This window comes from Narcine bancroftii, chromosome 7, assembly GCF_036971445.1.
Source record: "Narcine bancroftii isolate sNarBan1 chromosome 7, sNarBan1.hap1, whole genome shotgun sequence".
NCBI lineage: Eukaryota > Metazoa > Chordata > Chondrichthyes > Torpediniformes > Narcinidae > Narcine > Narcine bancroftii.
This window is the reverse complement of record NC_091475.1, coordinates 171,691,199-171,718,602: the sequence shown is the minus strand read 5'-3', so window position 1 is coordinate 171,718,602 and position 27,404 is coordinate 171,691,199. Positions and strand designations below refer to the sequence as shown.

Genomic DNA, 27,404 nt, shown 5'->3' with positions numbered 1-27,404 from the left:
AAGGTTGAAACAGGAAATTGGAGTGTTAGAAAAGCAGTTACAATAGGAGAAAAAAAGAGGTAAACTGGATGCACTGAAATTGGAATATAATACATTACAAATTTATAAAATTGAATGGCTATGACTATGATCTAATCAGAGATATTATGAGTTAGGGGATAAAACACAAAGTATTGGCTGGCAGTTAAAATCTGAACACATGTTAAGAAGGATAAAAGCAGTGAGGAAGAATTCAGGGGACTCTTATAGATCACAAGATATTAATGATCAGTTTAAGGAGTTTTATAGAAAATTATATACCTTTGAAATAAGACAAGATGAGAACAAAATAGAGGAGTTCTTAAGAGGACTGTAGCTGTTAAGATTAAATGACTGGACTAAAGATCAGTTGGAGAAACCTATAGGTTTAAGAGAAATTAGATCAACTTTGAATTTAATGCCAAATGGTAAATCTCCGGGGGAGGATGGGTTTATGGTGGAATTTTATAAGAAGTTTCAAAATCTAATTTTTCCAGTATTTGAGGAAGTTCTTCAACAGGTATCGGATTCGCAATCAGTTCCGGAATCGTTTTCTCAAGCAATAATTATGGTGATTCTTAATAAAGATAAAGATCCGTTAAACCTGGGGTCTTATAGGCCAATCTCATTATTGAATGTTGATTATAAGATTCTGACTAAGGTTTTGATGAATAGATTAGTGCAGTATTTACTGAATTTGATTCATATTGATCAATCTTGCTTTATTAAAGGGGAGGATGGGTTTATGGTGGAATTTTATAAGAAGTTTCAAAATCTAATTTTTCCAGTATTTGAGGAAGCTCTTCAACAGGTATCGGATTCGCAATCAGTCCCGGAATCATTTTCTCAAGCAATAATTATGGTGATTCTTAATAAAGATAAAGATCCGTTAAACCTGGGGTCTTATAGGCCAATCTCGTTATTGAATGTTGATTATAAGATTCTGACTAAGGTTTTGATGAATAGATTAGCGCAGTATTTACTGAATTTGATTCATATTGATCAATCTTGCTTTATTAAAGGTAGATATTCAGCAGACAATGTGGTCGAATTGATTAGACTGATAAATGTTTTCCGGGAAGAATCCCTCCTACCTTTCGTTTTATCATTGGATGCTGAAAAGGCTTTTGTTAAGAGTAGAATGTTTTTTTTAAATTTAAAATATTGGAAAAATTTTGATTCAGAGCAATGTTCATTAGTTGGATTAAGGCAACCCAAGGGGAGAGTAGTGACTTATGGAGTTTTATTGGAATCTTTTAGTTTGGAGCGATCTACTAGACAAGGGTGTCCTCTGTGACCTGCTTTGTTTGCATTGACCTTTAGCACAATTAATAAGGCAAGACAATAAAATAAAAGGGATTACGTCAGGCTTAATGGAACATAAAATTAGTTTATTTGCAGATGATGTATTGGTATATTTGACTGATCCAAAAGAGTCTTTGAAGGCATTGCAAGAAAGATTATTACAGTATGGGGAGTTATCTGGTTATAAAGTGAATTGAAATGAGTGAATTTATGCCGTTGTTGGAAGCTGATTATTCAGCATGTAAAGGTATAATAGGATTTAAGTGGTCAAATTATATTAAATAGTAAGATATTAAAGTGAATAAAAATATAAACCAATTAGTAGATTTAAACTACTTACCATTATTGTCTGTAATAAAGGAGGATTTGAAGAAATTGAACAATTTGCCGTTAACATTGGTAGGAAGAGTGAATTTTATAAAAATGAATATATTCCCTAGACTTTAACATTTTTTTTTACACTGTAAGGTACTGACGAGATTTTTTAAAGATTTAAGTGTGTTGGTAAGGAAATTTATGTGGAAGGGGAAATTGGCAAGGGTTTCTATGCATAAATTAACTTGGAAATATGAGTTAGGTGATATGCAACTTCCATATTTTGTAAATTATTATTATGCTGCTCAATTGAAAATTATTAATAGAATGTTTGATTTAGTTATTTTTGTAACTTGGTTGGATATTGAATTGAAGAAAATTAGAGAGGACAGAAGGGACCATTTCATTTATCAATTGAATAGTAAAACTATTAGTAGTTCTAAATCTCCAGTTTTATTTCACTTGATAAATGTATGGGAAGTGGCTAGTAAAAATATGGGACTTTCAGGGGGTTTGTCTAGATATACCTCCTTTGTTTCAGTTACGATTGACAATAACCGCCTTAAAATTTGGAATCAGAAAGGAATTAGAATGATAAATGACTGTTTTGAGGTGAGTCATTTTTTAAACATTTGAAAGGTTGAAGGAAAAATATCAAACCCCTAACAGTATTTTATTTTGTTACTATCAACTTAAATCAATGTGGCATGATTGTTTAGAGAGATATTTGGATTTACTTAAGGAAACATTTGAAGTCTTGATTAGAGATGAAGGAAAGAAGGGATTTATTTCAGAAATGTATAAATTGTTGCAACAAAAAATGCCTAAGATTGAATTGCATAAATCGAGACTTAAATGGGAGGATACAGGAGTTCAATTTGAAATGAATTGTTGGAGGAGGATTAATAGCGACACTATGACAAAGTTAGTTAATGTTAGGTATAGATTAGGGACTTTATAATTTTATGCATCAACTATATTTAACTCCAGAGCATTTGAAAAGATATAAACTGAGTGCTACAGATTTATGCTTTCGATGTAATGAGCAAAAAGTACATTTTTCCATTCAGTTTGGTCTTGCAAGAAAGTTGAGTGTTTTGGGACTAGATTAAGAGAGTGTTTGCAAGATATTTTGAAAATAAAATTTTCTATAGATCCAAAGATATTTTTAATTGGGGAAGTTAGTGAAATGGCTTTGATTTATAAATTATATAAATTTCAAATGACATTCTTGCGATTAGCTTTAGCAGTAGCAAGGAAATATATAGCTGTTTCATGGAAAGATCAAATGGAGATTAATTTACAAAGATGGCATTCAGTAATGAGGACCTGTATAGCAATGGAGAAGATAACTTATAATTTATGGGATAAATATTATGTATTTAAAAAGATTTAGAGCCATATTTGGATTACTCCAATTTGAAAATTTGATGTGGATCTAGAGTGTTGCTGGATCTCCTTACCAGATAGTAAATGAATGATGTGAGTTATTCTCCTTATCTATTTCTTTTCTAGTTTTTCCTTTTATTTAGGGGAGGTGGGGGTAGGTGGGTTAGAACTAGGTTAAGGGGAGGGGTAAGGTTTGGAGGGGAGGGGAGATTAGGGTATTTTTTAAAGATTTCTTGTAGTTTCTTTTGGGTGTTTTTCTATGTATCCACGAATGATTGTGATAATTTCTCAATATTTTTTAATGTAATTGTGGTTATTACTTGTTTTGCTAATAAATGAATTTTTTTTAAATTTGCAAAGATTGCATTGGCAAAAGCAAGAAAATGTATAGTAGTACCATGTAAATCTGATACCCATTTAGGCAAAGAGCAATGGAATGCAGAAATGCATAGCTGCATTCCTCTTGGGAAGATTACTTACAAATTGTGGGAATTAATTTATAGATGTTTTCCATAAACTTCAAAACCTCTAACCGCCTTACAAGTATTAAAAGACACAAGAGCCGTGTAGTGATGGGTATCTTCTGTTTCTATGCTTTTGGGGGGGCTTTTGTTAAGGGGGAGAAGGGAGTTGGAGTTTTATACCATCATGTATAATGGACTTGATATTAATACTTGATTTTTGTATTTTACAGTTGTCTATGATTATACGAATGGAAAAATTTTAAAATACATTTTCAAAAAAAAAGCTTGTGTTGTGTGATTGGCGACTAACGGAGAGGTGTGCCCATTTTAAACTTCTGTATTTTTTTTACCTATTTATTTTGCCAGCTACTTGAATCCTGGATAATAGGTTTTACTGTATGTTCATTTACTTAAACAATGACTAAACCAATTTTATGGATTCCAAATTAGCAGATGTATGTGGCTAAAGACTGGAAGAATTGTACACCAGAACAATGAGGACAATTGCTAACAGGACAGTGATGCAGAAAAATTGATCATTTTGAGCTTAAAATGGTGGAAGGTTCAAATTACCAACAAAAATGGTCATATTTGATTGTTATGATTTTACTTGCTTTCTATGTGACAACAAATCTTTAATTTCAGTTTCTAAATGCTGTGCCTGCAAAATTGCCCATTAAAATAAATACATGTTCAAATATTTATCATTGACCTATACATCTAATGGCATATAATCAGGATTGAACAGTATGGCAAATGTTTAAAAAAAGTCAGGTGATATTTAGAAACAATCTTGACAATGCCTACATAAATTAAAAAAAAAGTCCAGTGACAAATATTTAGAAGCTTGGAGAACAATATTAATAAGTTGGCATCAAGGACACTTTAAAACATTACATAACTTTTTACAGAAATAGTCATATAAAATTTTACAATTTCAGACTAATGGTGCATTCATCTTACATATTCCATATAATTCAATTATAGTTACACAACTTCAGTGAGTTTATAAGCAAGCATGTATTAGTTTCATATGCAATGATAAAATTTCCATTGAATAACTGCAATGTTGTCTAACATTAAATTGAAATCACCAGAAAATAATTTTGAGTTTGAAGGTCCAATCACTAATTCAGTTTTGAGAGCTAGTAAATTAGATTAGTTATAAACTGCCATGGTATGAAATGACTGCAATATTTTAGCTTTTACTGACAGTAATGTACATTGTCAGCTCTTTACAATGAAGTTGTTCAAATACAAAGTTAACACTTTCAAAATAATACTCGTATTTTTACTTTTATTACAAACTCAACTACAGGTATTAGTTTAATTTTCAAAATGTTGATGAATATAAAATAGCAATACTATAGTTGCATCTCAAAATAGTTTGATAAGTTAATCAGTTGGCACCAAATGGAAAACAAAAAAAATTCAATTATTCATGAAAATTGTTACAAAATCCCAATGTTGATACAGACATACAAAAATCCTTATAAACTTTTTAATTCATATACTAAATTTTATAGTACCATTACAAACTTGGAGCTTTACAATGGTACTGGAGTGCATGCAGTTCAAATCTCAACAGCATTGTACAGTAGACGAGGAAGAGAATATTAATATTGTATATAATAATTTGTTATGGATAAGTGCTGAACATGGTTCAGAGTAACAGTTATGGCTATAAACACAATGCCCTGTTAAAAAAGCATTCATACCCAAGTCTACCTAATGTCACACATAGTGCCACACAAGTAGTGAAAAGATTATTCTATTAGGTGTGTTGGACGTGGTTTTAGGATCCATTTTACCATGTTCCCTGAAATTTGGCAATTTATTTCTTCAATCAATTTATTATACATATTGAAATATAAAATATCCACTCCAATATGCAAGTTTAATTTGCTTTTGATCAGGCTGCAAGATATGCCACATTGAATGCATACATCTATTTTGAGTATTTTTAGACATATAACACAGTATAACAGGCCCTTTTAGCCCCACAAGCTGGTGCCACCAAATTACATCCAATTGAACTACGTCCCTGCTATGTCTTGAATGGCGGGAGGAAACCCACACAAAAAGTAGGAGAAGTACCAACTCCATGTAGATAGCGCTGGAGTACAAGGGTGAAAAAATAAGCACGAATTGGTGAATCATCCAACAGTTAAAAAAAAATCAACATCTGAAAATAATGTGCACTAAAATTAAGAATTTGTTATTATACAGTACTGTGTAGCTTCCCAGAAAAGTATCAATATCATGGCAGAGTTTGATCAATTGGATTTTAATATTTTATTTCTTTTCTGTATATATTGCATGCATTAATTTCTTTATTAGATAAAATTGATGCTCACGCAATAATCTGTGCAGAAAAGAAGCTAAGATTTATGGTTATTTCGTTTAACAGCCAGGAATACAATGACAGCAATTTACCACCAGTTAATAAGTATTTGTTATGGATCCTTTGCAAACTTGCAGCCTGACCATAAAGAGATGAGACTCGGGTCTACTAAAATTCAAACCTGGAAGCTACAGGACCAAGAAGAAACAACAAAAATACATAGGAAATTAAAAAATGTTTTACATTGCTACTTGACTTAAAGATCCATTTTAAAAAACACAGCACTGAACAGATCTGTATAATGTCTGCAAACAGAAACAGATAAACCCAAATATTGGATGTTGCTGTTCAGTTGGCAGTATCTTCTAATGACCGAGTAAAGCAAGCAATTTGATAAACTAATGATTAATTTCAAGGATCTGGTAAAATGCCGCCCAAACAGTCCCTAATTACTTTTACACAAGTTTGTGTATTTATGATGTCACTATATATAAATTTAAAATTATTGCAGATTTCATTTTTATAAAAGATACAATTTGCATCAACAATAAAAGGTCATTTCTGGCTATTTTGGATTTTGCTTCAAGTTGCATAAATTCAACAATTAAACAGAATTGATAGCTAAAATCTCTTATAGGATGACTGACATTGCAACAAACATCCATTAAAAAATGCCAGAAACAACTTTTACCAAAACCAAACATAATAGGTTTGGTTCCACTTTAAAATAAAATATGGCAAGATAAACCAGGCCTTCTCATATAACCACAGCCTGAGTGCATTATTAAAAAAAGTGTACAATATATTTTAAAATGTTTAAACTGTTAATTTAAAAGGTTATTTTTATTCCAACTTCAAAAATTGGTACATTATTTCCATCCTTAAATAATAATCAATAATCAGCCATTCTGTTTTAGCTATTAATGGTCATTAATTGAAGGTTAGCAATGTTCTGATTGCACTGTTCAAATAATGGTACTTCAAGAATCAGCATTAATTTACCTTTACCATCAATAATTTGTTAAATGCTGAAGGAAAAGTGCCAAAAGCTACTAAATACATCGTTTCCAGAGAATAAAAAAGGTTTCCTATTAATACTGCTGTACAAGATGGAAATAGTAAATTTTAATCACCAGTAACTAAATAATTTAAAGGTGCTTTAACATACGCATTTTATAATGTTTCCTATAGAAGATCTAAAAGATAGTATTGAATGCATTTACATACTCCTTTTTGCATAGGGAATACGCTACTTCATCTCCAGGTTTTGAATTAATCTCATCTTTACATTTGGCTGAGGAATAAGAACAAGATGATGCATTTAAATTCAATGAACCAGTTTTGACTTTTCTGCTAGAATTGCTGCAGCAAGTTGTTGGGCATCAATCAGGTGAGGATTTCTTTTCATTACCATCCTCACAAGATCAGCTGGAAATATGTTGCACAAATTGGTGAAGACCTTGTCATGAGCATCCTGACATCTTTGTGATTTTGGATGCTCAGTGGGCAGACCACTCCATGGCATCCTCCAGGTCTGTTCCCTTTTCTCAGGTAGGCTTTGGAATGCAAATTGATCATAACATGGCTGTGTAGGATTATTAGGTAAGGAATATCCTTGTACACAGTTATAAGCATCCATACCATAACCATGCCTATTCCAATTGGCAAATGTTTCCTGACCTATATAACGTTTTCTTTGACTCACGGGTTGATTTTCATATAAATGGAAGTCTGCAAAGCTTTCTCCACTTGACGATCCTACTGCTGTACCCATTAGTATATTCTGTGGATGATGGGTATTGTGAGATACTGTATGATATTCACCAGTACAAATGGAGTGAGAACTAATTACTTTGTGTGGCAAATGTGATGTCATGCGAGGTACTGAAGCTGTGTGCAATGACTTCTGCTCTTCTGGAGTATAAGTTTGAATTCTTGTTAAAGAATCATGATATCCGTGTTGAAGGGGCTGATGTCGTCTATGAAACTGGTGACATTTAAGGTTTTCCTCAAGCATTGTAACTGGAGAACTTTGGTAGGTTTGCTCATATCCACCATATGGATCACTGCTACCACAGCTGACACTACTTTCACAGCTACATTCAGAACCCTGCTGATGGAGTCTGTAGTCTTTATTTACAGCAAACTGATCAGGGATGTGTGTACCTGGTAAACTAAGGTTAGGATAAGGACTCATCATGGAATAATATCCTCCATCAACAGGAGAGTCACACTTCGGGCGCTGTTGCGACCCCTGTGTTCCATGGAGACCATTAACCAGAATTGGTGAGTACTGCACAGGTATCCCTTGTTCTTGTGTCATGAAGTGCATGCCAGAACCTGAGATTGCACTATTTGGGACAACTGCAGTTGAAGAGTTTGATGCACCAACAAGAGAGGGCACAGACCTGGTTTCCAATCTAGTTTTATTGATAGGATTTCCTTCATCTGCATTATAAAGAGGCAGTTGAATACTTGGATCAGATTGTCGTTTTGGAACTGTTTGCATGACATCAATTGAACCCTCAGTTTTGTTTTTAGACGGAACACTGTTGCTCTTCACCAGTCCTTCATTTGTTTTCATTATTGAATTCTTAGCACTAGCACGTAGCTCATCTGCCACTGAACGCTGAGGCTGTGTACCTCTTTCAGGATGATAGTACTTACATTTATGACCGTAAGTACACTTTTTTCCTGTGAAAATAGAAGTGGATTTTAAACAGAAGGTGTAGAACCTGGGGACTATAAAACTTTATAAAAAAAATCCATTAACATCCTGCTTGAATAAAAAATACAAAAACATTAAAGTGCGTTGAAAAAAGCTTACAAATATTTGCTGTTAAGTCCATAACAATGATATCTATTAGAAAGTGGTAAAATATAAGTAATAATCTAAAAATAAGTGACAAAATAAACCAAGAGAGTGTCTCATGAGTTCATATCAATTATTTGACAGGCAGCTGGTTAATCAAACTGCAGAGTTTTATCCATTCTGCAATTACATTCATTAATACAATATGAATGGTTTTAAAATTCATTTTCATGATCTGTGTGTCACTAATAAGGCCAGCATTTATTGCCCATCCTTGAATGTCCTGAACCTGATGGGTAGGAAGACTCAGTATATAGATGAAGAACTGGCACATCAGGTTGGTGTGATTTTTGGAGCAAAACCTACAGGTGGTGTTCCCATATGGCTCCTGTCCTTTCCTTTTCAGTGGTTGAAGTTTGGGAAATTCTGCTGGAGGCATCTGGGGAAGTAACTGCAATGCATTTTGTAGTTACTGTGTCCCAGTGACAGGGAACAAATGTTTAGGCCAAGCAAATGAGTTTATCAGCTTCTTGAGAGTTGTTGGTGCTGCACTCATCCAGGCAAATGAAAAGTATTCCATCATTCTTCTGATTTGAGTCTTGTAGATGGTGGAAGGCTTTGGGGCATCTAAAGGGGAGTTATTTGCTGCAGGGTACCCAGCTTCTGATCTTCTGTTGCAGCCACAATATTTGGCTTGGCCAGTTAAGCTTCTGGCTAATGAAAACTTAAAAAGGACTGCAGATGTTGAAAATCTAAAGAACAGTAAAAGCTGGAAATATTCCACAGTCAGGTCTCATCTATGGGAAGAGAAATAGAGTTGATGCTTCAGGCCGATGACTTCTTATCAGATGGGTCTTCATTCTGGCAAAGTGTATTCAAGCTGAAGCATTCATTGTTTTTTTTCCTGCTGATGCAGTCTAGCTGCTCTGTATTTCCAGTGTTGATGAATCAACATTAAACTCTTCCATAAGCACTGTGCAACTTTCATCTTTTTCCACTCTCTTAACATATCTCCATATCCTGCTTAAGGTTAAGCACTAAACTTTTACACCTGTCTGGTTATTTTTCTTTCAGCATGGAAACGGATTGGGGAAATTTGTCCAAAATAATGTCCTGTGAAATAGAATCTCTGTTTGTTTATGTTGGTCACAAGGTGGGAACTGTTTGCAGGTGTCACCTGGCACACGAGCAGTGGATTGGCAAACTAACAGTAAGGTGTGCCAGTTTTAAACATTTTTACCTATTATTTTATTCTTATTTATTTTAATTTTCATTTATTTTACTTGATTTTTTTTTGCCAGTTGCTAGAATTCTGGATATAGGGGCTTTACTGTACTATCATGTGATATTTTACCTTCAATTGAGAGGAAGTATGTGACCTTAGAATAATATCTCATCTGGAAAATACTTCCACAATAACTCCTCCCTCAGAAATGCATTGCAAGTCAGACTTCTACCCACAATCCTCCCCAACTGAAACACAGCTTGTATAGTGTGCAGTATATAGTGATGTACAAGCTCAGGTTTGACTATGATTTAATTTCTGTCTTTATTGCACTTATCAAAAATACAATGATGAAATATTAATATCACTTCGAAGTAACGAGATATTTGTGAATGATAGGAGTACCTCTGCATAAAATGGTTGTAAATTTCTTCACAGAAATTATGCAAGATTAAAGGAAAACTAGCAAAAATATCAATAATAAATACAAGTCATTTCAATGGTTTTCCCCTGATGAATGTATATTTTGAAGGAAGAGCATATCTCTACTTCAAATGCCAATTAAGTGTTTTGATGCAGCTAAAACTGAAAAGAACTGTACAAGCAAAGAATTTACTTTTTTCAAAATGTATTTACCATATGGACAAGGTTGCTTCTTGTGTTCTGGCGCAACAGGTTTTTTCCTCAGAAAGTTATCCAAGCTAGGCCCATGGCGACCCAGAGGATCATCTGGTGGCATAAATCTGAAATTAAACAGAACTTCATAAACACAATTATCAAGTTATGTTACTTTAATACTATTTCTAATAATGCTTTGGATGCATTCTGGAGTAAAATTTGAATACTCACTTGTCATTAACAAAAGAATACATAAGTAATCTCTCATCAATGAATTTTTTCCATTCCGGCTTTTCATTCTGCAAATCTCTGTAGTTATCGTTTGATACAATGATACCATCAGACTCATAAGCCAGTTTCACAATGAAGCGATCATCATAACAAACTACTCTTCGTCCTTGAACACGACGAGATGGTGTGAAGACAAGGATTTTATCCTTTTCCAACTTGCGCAGGATTTCTTGATCTGTGAAGACAAAATAATTTTATTTTAATAATTGATCAATCTTTTCTGGATTTCTGCAAACTTTAACTTTAAGGTACAATTTCTCATTTTAATTGTCTTGACCTTTGACATTTAAGGTTTATAATATTTGGAATGAGTAAACACACGTAAATATTAGCTTAAGATTCATATGGATGGAATGTTGATGTGGGGATGTGTGCACTCAAATTGTGTGGAGTGTACATATTCACTGAGTTGATGCTAGTTGCTCTGGTTTCGTACAACATCCAAGATATCAGAGTTCAGATTTATTGTCAGAGAACATACATGACATCACCTATAGCCCTGAGGGTTTATTGGTAGTGAAAGAAAATTGTACTCAAGAAGATATACATGTGGAAACAAATAAAGAAATGTAAACAAATGACTGTGCAATACAGAGAGAAAAAAAATAAAGTGCAAAAAAGTGTCTTTAAATTAGTCTCTGACTGAGTTTGTTGTTAAGGAGTCCGATGGTGGAGGGGTAGCAACTGTTCTTGAACCTGGTGGTACGAGTCTTGTGGTACCTATACCTGATGGTAGGCAGCAAGAACTGAGCTTACACTAGGTGGTCTGGATCCTTAATGATTGCCGCTGCTCCATGATGGCAGCATTCCTTATAGATGTTCTTGATGGTAAGTAGGGTTTGCAGGGCTTCTGCTCAGGGCTACTGGTGTCCCCATACCACCAATAACATGATGCAGCTGGTCAACACTTTCCACCATACATCTGTAGAAATTTGCCAGGGTTTCCAATGTCATTACCAAACCTCTGCAAAATTAACAGTTTATGGTAATTTAGTGGCAAGATCCTTGGTAATAAGTGGCAAAAATTATTAAAAAGGGAAGTGACAGTTATGTGAAACAAGACAAATTAGAGGGCAATAGTAAAAAAAAAAAGACCAAGACTTTAATGGCATTTGTACATATATGTGGTTAGTACAGGGGCTCCGAATCATGGGTCCTCTACCGGCACCACCTACGGCTCCTAGAACGCTTCCACCAGCGTTGTCTCCGCTCCATCCTCAACATCCATTGGAGCGCTCACACCCCTAACGTCGAGGTACTCGAGATGGCAGAGGTCGACAGCATCGAGTCCACGCTGCTGAAGATCCAGCTGCGCTGGATGGGTCACGTCTCCAGAATGGAGGACCATCGCCTTCCCAAGATCGTATTATATGGCGAGCTCTCCACTGGCCACCGTGACAGAGGTGCACCAAAGAAAAGGTACAAGGACTGCCTAAAGAAATCTCTTGGTGCCTGCCACATTGACCACCGCCAGTGGGCTGATAACGCCTCAAACCGTGCATCTTGGCGCCTCACAGTTTGGCGGGCAGCAGCCTCCTTTGAAGAAGACCGCAGAGCCCACCTCACTGACAAAAGGCAAAGGAGGAAAAACCCAACACCCAACCCCAACCAACCAATTTTCCCTTGCAACCGCTGCAATCGTGTCTGCCTGTCCCGCATCGGACTGGTCAGCCACAAACGAGTCTGCAGCTGACGTGGACTTTTTACCCCCTCCATAAATCTTCGTCCGCGAAGCCAAGCCAAAGAAGAAGACAGGGTGGGGGGGTGGGGGGGGGTGGGTGGAAAAATAGAGAATATATAATATGTGTGTGTGTGTGTGTGTGTGTGTGTGTGTGTGTGTGTGTGTGTGTGTGTGTGTGTGTGTGTGTGTGTGTGTGTGGTTAGTGCAATAAACTTATTCAAGCATTCTGCAAAAGGGGAATGGGACTGTTGTATTGAGAGCTATTATGGAACAATGAGTTGAATGACTGTAATCTGCAGTGTGATGAGGAAGCTAGTGTTTATTTTAGAGGAAAAAAGCTAAAAGAGAAATGAGGAAATTAAAAAAATATACATGGCAAATTTAATTTTAAATTTAAAAAAGTATCAGTGCACTTCCAATATAAATAGAATAACTTTGGAATTAACCAAGACTGGTTGAGTGGGTAAAGACTTGTGGGTAAAGGGACAACTGGCAAGTGGGAAGCATTTCAAAGCAAGGCGGGATGAAGTCAAAGCCCATCTGTTCTGTTGGAATGAAGGGGACGGCTGGAAGGATTAGGAAACCATAGTGGATGAGGGATATTGATACTCTGACCAAGAAAAGACGTGACAAGCATCGGCAAGTCAAGCAAGCAAGTCCCTAATTGAGGATCACAAGGAGGACACAAGATATCCCAGGCAGATAAAGAAGAACCCCAACATATTCTGAGTAAAGGGTAAATAGGAAGAGAGTAGGTCCCCTTAGGATCAATAAGGTAATCAATATGTGTAGTCATCAAAGAGGGCAACATCTGAAATGAATAGTGTCTATAATTACCATGCAGAAGGGGAGAAAACAGCGATGTCTTGAAACATCAACGTTCCGAAAGGGATGTTGGTGGTATTAAGCAAATAAAGGTGGGTAATTTCCCAGGATCTGACCAGGTGTATGTTAGGATGTTGTGGGAAGTAGTGAAGGAGACTATTGCGCCCCTTGCAGAGATGTTTATATTTGCCACAGATGAGGTTCCAGAGGACTGTAGGATGGTTTATATGCCTTGATTTAAGAAGGACAAGCCAAGGAACTGCAGTCAAATAAGCCCTGAGAGAATAGGAAAAGGGAATGGATGTTCAAATACAACTCAGACAAGAGTAAAGTGATGCATTTTGGAAAGTTAAACTGGACCAAATCAGAGTGAATGACATGGCACTTGGCAGTGTTATTGAACAGTAATACTTTGAGGTGCAAGTACACAATTACTGGAAAGTGACATCACAGATAGATAGGATGCTCAAGGCAGCATTGGGCATAGTTGGCTTCATCAGGCGGGGCACGGAATAAGAAAGTTGGGAGATTTTGTTACCACTGTTACCATTGCGTGCATTTCAGGGTGCCTGACTACAGGAAGGATGTAACTTATCCAGAGATTCGCAGAAAAGATTCCCAGGACTGCTTTACTTGGAAGAGGCTGAAAAGTAACCTCAGGGAGTCCAAAACTAAAAGGCATAGGCTCAAGGTTAGAGGAGAAAGATTTAAAGGGGATCTGAGGGGCAAGTTTCTCCATAGAGTGATAAGTATATGGTGATCACGATACTCTAGCATTGACTGAAATATAAAATAGAATACAATAAACGCAAACAATAAAAAAACATACACAATATGATAGAGGAGGTGGCAGAAGTAGGTACAATTACAACTTTTAAAAGTCATTTGGATACGTACATAGAGAGGAAAGGGTTAGAATGCAGAGAAAAAAATTTGCAGATGTTGAAATATTGATCAAAAAGATACTAGAGGAAGTCAATGGATTAGGCAGTGACCATGGGCAGAAATAGTCATTCATCGTTTTGGGTGGGATTCTTCAATCGAGACTAAAGTAAGAAAAAATGTAAATCAGTATATGAATGAAGAAATAAACTGGAGAGGGGCCAAAAGTTGATAGGATATTGGCCACTAACCTGATGGTTTCCTAACTCTGGCCCATCCATTTCTATCTTCTCATAATTCACAAACAAAAAACTCTCCTGCCAGTTGCCATGCTGGCTCCTACCCCATCGAACTGGTCCCTTCGTACATTGACCACCTCCCAACCATCCTCCAAGCTTTCGTCTACCTACATCTGGGACACTACCCATGGTCTGTACATTTTTGAAGAATTATGATTCTCAAGTCCACATCTCTTTATCCTCACCAAAGATGTGCAATCCTTATACACATTCATTTCACACCTGGAAGGCCTCAGAACACTCTGCTTCTTTTTTGAATGCAGAGCAATTCAGTCCTCATCTACTTACGCACTCCTCCATTTGACAAAACCTATCCTTACCTTTAACAATTTCTTTGACTCCTCCCATTTTCTTTAGATCCAAGATGTAGCTGTGGGCATACACATGGGCCCCAGCTTGGTCTGCCTTTGTGCTGGATAAATAAAACTGCCCCATTCCAATCTTACTCAGGTACCACACCCCAAAAAAGCTGCTACATTGACAATTGCATTGGTATTACCCTCTTGTATCTGTGTAGAACTCAATAATTGGTCCCTCAATTTAGCTGGACTGAAACCCCTGTCCTCTACCTTTGTCTCCATCTCAGGATCAATTACAAACTAACTGACACCCACAGCTATCCGAATTACAAGTCTTCCCACATTGTCTCTTGTAAGGATGCAATCTTTCTCTCAATTCATCCATCTCTACCTCTTCGGTTCCCAGGGTGAAGCCTCCTCCTCCCCCCCCATCCAAATATCCTTTCTTTAATAAATGTGGACTCTCCACCATCATTGATGATGCCCATACTATTGCCTTTCCTCATCCCACCTCCTCCCAAGTAGAACAAGGACATATCCCTATGGTCCTTCCTTTTAACCACCAGCCTCCGCATTTGACATAGTTATGACACTCCCCCCAACTTCGGCATGATCCCACCACCTGCTACATCTTCCCCTATCCATGCAGTCACTTCAAGACTCTTTGGTCTGTTCTTCACTCCCCATACATCCATCTACTCCCTTAGGAACTTCCCAGTGTAATTGCACAAGCACAAAATTGCCCCTGCATCTTCTCCCTCGCCTCCATTCAGGGCCACAAGCGGACCTTCCAGGCAAGGCAGAGCTTTATATGTACATCATCCAACCTGATCTACTGGGTGTGACCTCCTCTAAATTGGGTGAGACCAAATGCATATTTGGGGACCACTTTGCTGAACACCTGCATTCATTCTGTGGATTTAAGCTTGAACTCCTTGTAGCCAACCATTTCAATTCTACATAGCATTCCCACCCTGATATGTCTGGCTTCAGCCTTGTCTATTGTAAGTGTAAGTTAAAATGTAAACTTGAACAACATATCATGTTCCACATGGACAACCTTAAACCTTACGGCATTAACATTGTTTTTCCTCATTTTAGGTAATCCTCACCTATGTCTGGTTCCATCGTTCACATCTCTTTTTTTAAATCATCGGCTGCTCTTACGTTTTTGACTAACAATTATCCCCCCCCCCACCCACCATTGCCTTTCCAAATGGTCTTTCAAATTACCCAACTTTCCACCTCTACTGCCAAGACCCTATCACCTCTTGGCTCCTCCATAGCTTTTTTCCCCCCTTTGTATCCTCTTCTTACTTTGGTCTCGATAAAGGGCCCTGACCTGAAATGCTGACTGACCTTTTCTGCCCATGGATGCTGCCTGACCCACTGAGTTATTCCACTATTTACATTGTCAAGTGGGATTTGCATAGACAGGTATCTTGGTTGGCATGAATGCATTGTGCCAAAGGACCTGCTTTCATTTTGTGGAACAACAAAGCTCTATGAATCAACGAGACAAAAGTATTAATAGACAAGTTAAACTGACATCTCCTGTAGTTTACCAAATAACAGCCTAATTGAGCTGTCCCAAAAAAAGATTTTTTTGTGGATTTGAAATTTAAACAGAAAACTTACAAAGCACTTAGCAATGTGTATTGGGCCTCATGTTTGGGTACTAATCAATTATTTGACCAAAAGGAGACACAAGTTTTTCCTTTACCAAGAATGAATATGAATGTGAATGACCTTGACTCTACTACACATTGTAACATTACTCCAGGGCTACACAAGACCAGTGGAAAAAAAAACAAAGGTCTCTGGAAAGATCTTAAGGGTGAAATCCCTTAAACACAAAAACATGATAGACTAGTTTTTCTAATGTGAATTTATCTTGGAAGAGGAGCATGCCAAAGAAGCTCAGAAATGCTATATGTGCAACTATCTTGAAGGAAGGAAATACACAATGTTGGTAATTAGAGAAGTCACCCTGCTGTCAATCAAGAAAATCTGATTTGATAATTTAACTCTCTCTGAACAAGACATCAGACAGATACAACTTTTGACTATCAGTGTTAACAAGTAGCTCTATAAACAACAACAATACTTGTATTGGATGGCATTTTTAAAACTGTAAACCTGTTTTTTCAAAGCCATATACTTCTCATTAACATCATGTTCCTTGTCTTTCCTTGGATCACACTCTACTCTCAAACTATCAGGTTTTGCCTTCCCTATATCTGTAATCACCATCAGCCTGTAAATCACTGTGCTTTCCCAGTTGTGACCTCTTCATTGGTTCACAGCTAGTATACATGATTCATTTATTATGGCTCCAAGCTGTAGAATTCCCACCCTGAATGTTTCTCTCCTTATGATGCATCTTATAACCTCTTTGATTAAGCTTTCCATCATGCATTTCAAAATTTCTGTAGTTTCACGTCAAATTTAATTTGATAATGCTCTTCTCAAATGCCTTGGGATATTTTTCCCCAATGTTAAAGGCACAATATACATGGACGTTAAAAATCATTGTTTATAATTTATAGATTTAAAAAAATATATATTCAGTTTTTCTCTCCCTTCTACTGCAACCTGACATGCTGGGTTCTACAGCTCTGCATTTCACAGCTTTTGCATGTCCTTTGTTTAACTTCCCTCAGTAATTTACCAATCAGATAGCATCATTAACGGTTTATCACCAAAGCAATTCCAGCTTCACCCCATCATAAATTTTCCCTTTGTTTTATCTATCCCTCCCTATTGCAGAAAAAGTCTTTGACCTGAAGCATTAATTTTGTTTTTATTTTCAAAGATGCCTGACCTCCTGAGCATTTCCAGCACTTTCTGTTTCTACTTCTGAATCTAGTTTTCATTTTAAAAATTGTCCTAAAATGGCACGGCCAACATTTAGAATCCAAAAAGAACCACAAAAGATTTCTAAAAATGAAGTATTGACATTAGCTGACATTAAAATAAAATAAAGCATATATTAATGTAAGGAGCAAGGCTATATTTGGTGTAAGCAAAAGGTTCTACACCAAATATTATGAATATATTAACTAAAGAATGCAACATAGATTAGGGTGGTGTAGGGTGCAGGGAGAGATAGTAGAACAGTTGCCTCACAATGTCAAAGACTTGGATTGAATCCTGATCTCAGGTGCTTTTAATGTGGAGTTTGCATGTTCTCTTTGCAATCAGGTTGGTATGTTAATTGGTCATTATAAATTGCCTCTAATGTAAGGGAGTATTAAAATCTGGGGGAGCTGATGAGAATGTGGGAAGAATTTAAAAAAAATCAAAATTGGTTAGTGAAAAAGTGTTGTTGTTGATAGTGAGCAAGGACTTAATGTGCTGAAGGGCTTTATATCCGAGTTTTACCAGAATTGCATTAAAATGTTGAGGGTTGGAAAATCTATCAATCTCAGATTTAACATTAAAAAATGATCTGGCGTCAAATGGCATGAAACACGAAAGTCTTCAGATGCTGTGATTGTAGTAAAAACAAAAATGCTGGAGGAACTCAGCAAGTCTGACAGTATCCATAGGAAGTAAAGAAGTATAACCAATGGTTCAGGCTTGAGCCCTTCATCAAGGTATGAGTAAAAAGCAAGCAGCTGTCTAAATATAATCACATCATCTGCAGACTTTTGTGTTCCATCCATGTGCAATTATCACCTTTTGCCTTTTAGCCTGTGCTCGTTCTCCTCCTCCAGCCTTTTTATTCAGATCATATTAGTACTTAAGGAATGGCTACAAGACAAAGTAGATGATTGTGGACTTTAGGAGGACAAAGATCGATCATTCTCCATTGCACATCAATGGTTCCCTCATGGAGAAAGTGGAGAGCACAAAGTTCCTTGCCATGCATATAAAGGATGACCTATACTGGACTCACAACACCTCCACATTAGTCAGGAAGGCACAGTAGCACCTACACTTCCTATGAAGGATGAGAAGGGCAAGGCTACCAGCCCAACTCAAAAATCTTTTACAGAAATATAATCGAGATTGTCCTGTCTGGCTACATCATTGCATGGTATTGTAGCTAGAAAGCATCAGGCCAGATCAAAAGAGATGATCATTAAAACAGCTGAGAGGATCACTGGAGTCTCCCTTTCCTCTATGGATGCCATTTACTGGAAACATTATCTAAATAGGGCTCAAGGAATTACCGAAGATCCTTTCCATTGAGCGCACAGCATCTTTAATCCACTACCATCAAGGAGGTGGTACAGGTGAGGCATAATGTTGTTTCAAATTTTAACGGCCATTTTGTTATTGTTTCAGGGAAATTACAAATAAAATTGTGGTTTTTACAATGTTGATGATCCAGGGTTTTTTGAATTTGTTTTAATTTCCTTGCCAAATTTAAGTTTAGACTCACCTATTCCAGGTGAGATTTCAACTGTTGGTTTGGTATTTCTTTTATCCTACCAATAAAGAGTATTTTTCCTTTGTTCATCACACTTACTCACGTATTGATTATTTTTTATTGACAATCATTAATTTCATTAACTCATTCCTGTGAATACCACAGTATTGCAATATCTGACCTCAAGATAAAAGACATTGGGAAGAAAACTGAGGTCCTCCATCAGCCAGCTCCCCAACATGACTAACAGCCCCCCCACATCTCCATCGGGCACACAAAACTCAAAACGGTCAACCAGTTTACCTATCTCGGCTGCACCATTTCATCGGATGCAAGGATCGACAACGAGATAGACAACAGACTCGCCAAGGCAAATAGCGCCTTTGGAAGACTACACAAGAGTCTGGAAAAACAACCAACTGAAAAACCTCACAAAGATCAGCGTATACAGAGCCGTTGTCATACCCACACTCCTGTTCGGCTCCGAATCATGAGTCCTTTACCGGCATCACCTACGGCTCCTAGAACTCTTTCACCAGTGTTGTCTCCGCTCCATCCTCAACATTCATTGGAGCAACTTCATCTCCAACATCGAAGTACTCGAAATGGCAGAGGCCGACAGCATCGAATCCACGCTGCTGAAGATCCAACTGTGCTGGGTAGGTCACGTCTCCAGAATGAAGGACCATCGCCTTCCTAAGATCGTATTATATGGCGAGAACTCCACTGGCCACCGAGACAGAGGTGCACCAAAGAAGAGGTACAAGGACTGCCTAAAGAAATCTCTTGGTGCCTGCCACATTGACCATCGCCAGTGGGCTGATATCACCTCAAACCGTGCATCTTGGTGCCTCACAGTTCAGCGGGCAGCAACCTCCTTTGAAGAAGACTGCAGAGCCCACCTCACTGAAAAAGACAAAGGAGGAAAAACCCAACACCCAACCCCAACCAACCAATTTTCCCTTGCAACCGCTGCAACCGTGTCTGCCTGTCCCGCATCGGACTTGTCAGCCACAAACAAGCCTGCAGCTGACGTGGACATTACCCCTCCATAAATCTTCGTCCGCGAAGCCAAGCCAAAGAAGAAAATTATCAGGTAAGGACTTTGTGAAATATATGGCATAACAGATAGTTTTTTTTTGATACTAATCTCTCTTTGGAGACCTCTAGTTTGGTAATATGGGATACCTTGAAGGTTTTTATTAGAGGGCAAATTATTTAATATACTGTTAATAACAAAAGAAAGACTAATAAAGAAAGATCTGAGTTAATTAAACAAATTAAACAGTTAGATCAACATTATGCTCAAACTAAAATGAATATTAAAAGATTAAACTTAACACTAAATTTGATCTTCTCTCATATACCCAGCTGAATGCCAACTTTTGAAATCTGAAAATCAATTTTACCTTCATGGTGATAAATCTAGTAAATTTTTGGCCAACCAATTGAGAGGATTTTGTGCTAAATGCCATATAATAAAAGTTCGAAATGATAACTTTGGTCAAACTTACCTACTTTTGTACTCCATCCTCCTTATCCACTTGCCCTCCTTATTATGGCCTATATCTTTCTGCTTTACATAATATACAGAGATTTCCCATTTAAATACTGTAAAATCTGTTGTAGAAATTACTAATTCCCAGTCCTTCAGTTTTAAGAAATCTATCAGGTTAAAAATATATTTGCTCTTGTTATATTAGATCAATGATTTTTTTTTAAACTCAATTTTTGAAACCCAAATTCCTCTGTTAACTGTGTAACAAAACAAACATCAGGACAGGTGCAGAAACAATATTTTGTTTAAGTATATTTTAAACTGAGAAAGATCCAATTTGGTTAGCTCTCTATTACTCAAAACCAAAAGTTTCTGGAAAAATTAAAATCAGTCTTCTCCAAACATAGTAGCCACAGTAGTAGTACAGTGATCTGAACATAGAGTATCCATCTCCTCATATTCACCATCCAGTTAAGTGTATATGCCTTTTTTATGTAGTGATTTAATAATTAAAATTGAGTCAATTATTTCTCAAGAGTTCTCAATCCAAGATGTAGAGAGAACACAATTCCAATTGCCTTAAGCTTCCTTTAGCAATGATATGCTCATTTCCTTGAAACACAACCATCTATTTTTTCCTCATACAATACTTAAAGAACTTGCTAATTAACTATTTTTTTGTCATACTGCTGGAAACAATAATCTTATGCATTCAAAACCTTAAGCCACTTCTGCAGAAAATTGTGTTGTTGCCCTAACAAATCAAAATCCAGTAATATTTATTTATAAAATTAAAGATCTATCCTTCTGTTAATTCTGTTTTCAATCATTCTTCCACTTTTTGTTCTCTATCCAATTTTTTTTTGTGTGTGTACTCATATCATGAAATTTGGGAATAGCTTTCCTTTGAAAATAATGAATTTGAGACCATTGATTTCACCCAAACAACAAAAAATTTTTGGTTAGGCTGCACTTGGAGCATTGGTGCAATTCTGGTTGCCCCATTACAGGAAAGATAGAGCCTTTGGAAAGGGTACAGAAGGGATTTACCAGGATGTTTTCTGGATTAGAGGTTATGAGCTATAAACAGAGGATGGACAAAGTTGGGTAGATTACTCTGGAATAACAGAGGCTGAGGTGAGATCTAATAGTTCATAAAGTTATAGGAGCCATAGAAAGGGTAGATAATCAGAATCTTTTTCCTAATGTAAAAATACCACATTCGAGATGACATGCACTGAACGCGAGGGTGGGAGGAGGAGGAAGGAGGCCAGGGGAGTTTAAAGAAGACATGTGAGGCATATTGTGTTTCTCTTTCCACCCCACCCCCCCCACCTCCCCCAACAAGAGTGATAATTGTGGAATGGGCTATCAGGGCTGGAAGCAGATATGATACTAGTATTTCTGAGGCTTCAGGATAGGGACATGAAAATACAGAGAATAGAGGAATATGTATCATGTGGAAATAGCAGAGCTTTAATTTAATTTGGCATCATGCTTGACAGAGACATAGTGGGCAAAGGGACTGTTCTTGTCCTGTATTGTTCTATGTTCTGCAACTACAGTGAACTATGCTCTTGCATGCCCTGAAAATTTTATCCATTTTTTTCAACTATATTTAGAATTGTACTGAAACACTTCAGTGTCTCTTCTATGTTTCTGATCTGCCCAAGCTAATTTTGATGATGAATAGCTGGAATGCTTATCAAAGTCCTCTTCTTTCGCAAGTGACGTCCAAATGGCCAAGATTATTGGATACTCATACTGCTTTTGCTGGTCAAATTAATAGGCCTGAATAGCTTTAAAAAAAAATTGAAAGTTGCACTCTTATATGGAAGTTTGTCGAATAGGTTAAGTATTATGGGCTTTCCTATTGTGGAGTCTGTATAGCAATGGTAATGGGAAGGCATTAAGGTAGGCCAAATGAAGCTCCAGTTGATGTTGCACCTAGAATTTGTGAACTTTTACTGATAAACACATTAATATTGAAAATCTCTCACTTTGTAATGTTTTTGTCCCCTTCAAAAACTTACCAACAAATCATAACTAGACATCAGACTAAACAGTAACTTTTAGTTTTTTCTATTCTTCATGATGTATGGATGATTTTACATTTCTTCACAATACACTGCATATGCCAATGTTTTGCCCACTTAATGAAATAGTTGCTGTCTAGTTCTTTGTACCCATTTACAACTTAACTTTCCCAACAATTTTGGTGTCATCAGCAAATCTTGATGCATTAATTATTTAGACAAAAAAAATGCAATACAGATTGTCTCCTATAATCAAGGGATATGGGACAAAATAACACAGAGAAATGCTGGAGGAACTCAGCCGGTCTTGCAGCTTCCATAAGAGGTAAAGATATATTACTGACGTTTTGGGCCTGTACCTTTCTTCAAGGATAAGACAAAGAACAGGAAGGTGCAAGAATAAAGACTGAATACTGGCCAGGAAAGGAGTCCAGGCCAACAAAAGGTGTTAATTCGATATAATAAGAGGAGAGGTGAGAATTGATTTTGGCTCTTTGAAAAAGAGAAGAGGGAAGAAAGAGACAGATATAGAGAGAGCAGGAGAAAAGGCAAGGGGGGGGGGTGAAGAAGGGTGGAAGGCAGGGGTTGTTTAAACAGAAACCGGAGAAATTGATGAAAGTGCCATCCTGTTGAAGGGTGCCCAGACAGAAGATGAGGTGTTGTTCGTCTAATTTGCCAATAGTCTCAGTCTGGCAGTGCATGAGATCATGGACAGACATGTCAACAAGGGAATGGGAGGGATATTGAAATGGGTAGCCAATGGGAAATACACGCTATTGCGGCAGACAGAGCTGAGGTGCTCAACAAAGCATTTTAGTCTCACACAGGTTGAGGTAGATGACCCATGCAGATTCACAAGTGAAATCTTGCTTTACTTGGAAGGAATGCTTGGGCCTCAAATGGTGGTGAGGGAGAACACGTGAGTGCAAGCGGAGCATCTCCTGCAGTTACAGGGGTAGGTGCCAAGAGTTCAGTTGGTGGGCAGGGAGGAGTGGAAGGCGGAGAGGGGAACATGCATCTAGTTGTGGGATTACGTATTAGGTTGAGGAAATGGAAGAAGTTTGTGGGGTGGTAGGGGAGGACAAGAGGAATCCTGGCTTTGTTGTACATGGGAGTGGAGTGGGCCAGGGCAAATGTGGAGATAATGGAGGATATACAGATGAGGTCCTAGTTGACGGTAGTAGTTTGAAGGAGGACATCTCTGATTATCTGGCATGGAAGACCTCGCCCTGGGAGCAGTTACGACAGAGATGAAGGAATTCAGAGAAGGGAAAGGAAATCCTTACAGGGGACATGGTGCAGACAAGGTAGCTATGGGAGTTGGTGGGTTCGTAGAAGATATCTGTTGAGAGTTTGTCTCCTGAGATGGAGACAGAGAGAGTCGAGGAAAGGTTGCTAGAGATAGAACAAGTGAAATTTGAGGTAGGGGTGGAAGTTGGCAGCAAAGTGGATGAAGTCTATGAGCTCATCATGTGTGGATGAGGCAGCACCAAAGTAGTCATTGATGTAGCAGAGGAAAAGTTGAGGGGCCTTGCCTGTGTGGAAGGTATATGTTTACTGAACACTGATGATCTCGCCAAATGATCTGTACCTAAAGTCTATCTCTCAGCAGATAGAGTATCATTAAAACTTAACAGCCTCAATTCTCTGAACATCTTGAAGCATTTTTTTAACATATTCATCAAATCTAAATAAACAACTGAAAATTTATATTAACCTAAGTTTGAAAATTTTAACTTAAAAGTTGTGTGAAAAATCAATTTTATGTGAGAGTAGCAATGTTATAGTTCAGCTTTCTTGGTCTACAAGTCAACAAATAGTTTGATACACAAACCATTTTACAGCCTTTCTAGAAAGATGACCACATCTAGAGTCTGTCCACTCTTTGTGTTGTACAGCATTTTTTTTTTAAAAAGATACCCAACCTATTTAAACACAGATGAACTGTATCATGGAGTGATGTTCTCTAGCCTTTAGATTTTGCAGCATGGCCAAAAAAATGCTGGAGAAAATATAAATAGTTGCCTCACCACATAACAACAACAAATCCCAAAGCATAATTTTATACAAAAATGGTTTCTACAAAATTTTAGATTAAACAAATTGAAACAGGGCAATGAATAAATCATACCATTCTATCAGCTGTAACAAGATAGTCCATGTTTAATTCACATATCAATACAAATCAACTGAGTAATTGCTACAGATTACCCGTGATGAGGGCATCAGGCCTCGATTGTTCCTTTCTCCAGGCAGGCACAAACACAGTAATATCTTTATGGTCCCTTTCCAAAAACCAGTCCACTGCTAACTTAATCCCTCGACAGGAGAAAACTTCTTTATTGCCATGACTGCAAGAAATGAAAACAAATCTTAAATCCATTTATTCAATGGAATCTTTCCTAATTAATACTCTATTAAATTATATAGCACTGGTTAATACCAGAAAACACACTATATACAAAAATTGTCAAAATGAATCCTGTGTTCTCAATTTTAAGCAGGGGAAGAAAGAAATTATTGATAAAAACAAACTTCATTACTAACTTTAGTTTTCAAAATATGATTCAAAACTTTAATTAGTGTGACATTGCCTTTTCAAGATAGAGGAAGGTAAATAAGTACAATAATAATTTGTCACTGAAACAGTGAATATTTGACTCATGACATCTGTTCCAGTCTTTGGTATTAACTGGTTTAATCCCATTTACCTCACTTCTTTTGTTTATAATCGAGCAATAGCTCATTGAATAGCAAGAATAAAGGATGTTCTTTTAGCATCAATATCATTTTGCTAGTGACCTTCAAGTTCATGTGTCTGGTTACTGATTCAATCTGTTAAAACAATTATTTGTTATTTACCTACTAAAATCTTCAAAATACAATGGAAACCAAATTAATTTCCATGAACTGCACTTTTGTTCAATAATTTTGCAAAATTATTCAAAGTACCTTCTGATTCACAGAAGGGAATTACAAGCAAGTAGACTAAACCTAACTTTCCATCAATGAGATAGTTTTAAGTAGATTTTAAGAGAGCGAAAGTGAATGAGAAAATAACTTCCAGAGGTTGACATTAATGAGTTAAAAGTGAATTTGGAGGTGCAAATATTATAGGAATATAGAGGATATGGGGTAGGAGTTGTAGTTTATTTGGTGATCCTTAGGATATCAATCAAGGGAAACATCCATGGATATTGTAATGCTTTGGTTTGGCATGCAGGTGGTATCAGGATATTGAAGAGGAGATACCAAAGCAAGTAATGGAAGGTGATGGTGCAACATCACTGGTTTTGAGCACAGATCATGCTAACTAGCCAACAGGCATCATGTATTGCCTTCAAAATCAAGAGTCTTAAAAATTGCCAAAAGCAAAAGTCTACATGCATACAAAGCATTTTATTAAACATGTAAAACAGAGATAGCAGGAATGGTTTCAAAAATACTAATTTTTTAATACTGATAGCAGGTGCCACATGCAACAAGATCATCATGGAATCATACAACAAGGAAAGAAAACCCTGCAGCCTACAGTAATCCAAAACTAATTCCATTTCACTGTGTTACAGATGTGATTAATCAATAGTGTGTTAATAAAAAAAATTGCCCATTTTAATTCTTATAAGATCAGAGTTAACAATCAAAACATCAAAATTGGATATCATTGAAAACTGTTGACATCAGACATTCGTGGAACTTTAAGTCTCTACATCGACTTTCCCTCAACCCTGATAATAAACCACAAGCATTGTCAGAAACCTTCAAGGCTTCAATTGGCATTGAGATATTAATGAATTAAGATAGGAGATTGAGACAGCTCATTAGTGTAAGGGCGACAGTACACGAGTGAGACACTGAGTGAGAGAGTGTGAGAGATAAAAATGGGCTGAGGGAAACTCAATTTACCCACTCACCTCATTGCCAAGTTACTGCCATCAATGACTATTGGTTTGAGACTATTCCCATTATCCACCATATCTTCTGCAGGAGAATCAGACCTCTGAGAATCTGTTGAAATGGTATCTCGCACATTTATGGTTCTAGGATTATTTCTGCTACAGGAGACATCATAATCAAGTTTGTTTCCCAGTTTAACAAGTTCACCCAATATATCATTAGGTAGGGCATCAGTTCCTAATTTGTTCAGGACCATATGCAGTTGTTCTTCTGAATATCCCAATTTCAGTGCAAACTCCATTTTGGTTTTGTAGACTTTGTCTTCATCAGTAATCCTCAAATCATCCTTTGGTTTTGTTTCCATATCAATTTTTAAATCTTGCAGCATCTCATTGCATTGGAGTAGATTTGATTCCAAAGCAGGTGACTGATAAAACTGTTTTGCTGTAGGACCAGTCTCTAACTTAACAATTCCAACATGTTCCAATTCACTATCGGAACTGGAGCTCTCTGTATCTTGCACTTCCCACTCTTCAATGTTTTCTGTACTGGAGTATCCTTTATCCATTGCCATTTTGTCCACTACTGACCAAGATGTAATCACGTTTAGCGGTTTGTTAGTGTTTTCCACATTGAACTGTGCAAGTCCAAGAACGGTGCTGTTCTCAGTTGACGAGTGATCTTTCAAGCCCATGAATTTGTTGCATGTATGGACTGCCAATCCTGGTGTGTGTGTTTGAACACACAACAGATTGTATTTCTAAGAATGAAAAAAATCATAAATAAATCAAGTTGTTAAATTGAGAACAAATTTATACACCAATTATT

The 27,404-nt window shown here is 36.9% G+C and overlaps 1 protein-coding gene across 14 annotated transcripts in view; it reads right to left on the bottom strand.

The window, feature by feature from the left end:
• Positions 1-7,040: 7,040 nt before the first annotated feature.
• The window catches only part of LOC138739381 (probable ribonuclease ZC3H12C), a 50,086-nt gene continuing 29,722 nt past the window's right edge, over positions 7,041-27,404 (bottom strand). For 13 of the 14 annotated variants that reach the window (XM_069891308.1, XM_069891309.1, XM_069891304.1 and 10 more), the window contains 5 exons: positions 26,594-27,336; positions 24,891-25,030; positions 10,722-10,956; positions 10,509-10,615; positions 7,041-8,529 (listed from right to left, as the gene is read on the bottom strand). In XM_069891308.1, the coding sequence (XP_069747409.1) occupies positions 7,163-8,529; positions 10,509-10,615; positions 10,722-10,956; positions 24,891-25,030; positions 26,594-27,270 (2,526 nt within the window). In that variant the 5' untranslated portion in view covers positions 27,271-27,336 and the 3' untranslated portion in view covers positions 7,041-7,162. The remainder of the gene's footprint in view (positions 8,530-10,508; positions 10,616-10,721; positions 10,957-24,890; positions 25,031-26,593; positions 27,337-27,404) is intronic. The other variant, XM_069891316.1, reaches the window with a different exon arrangement.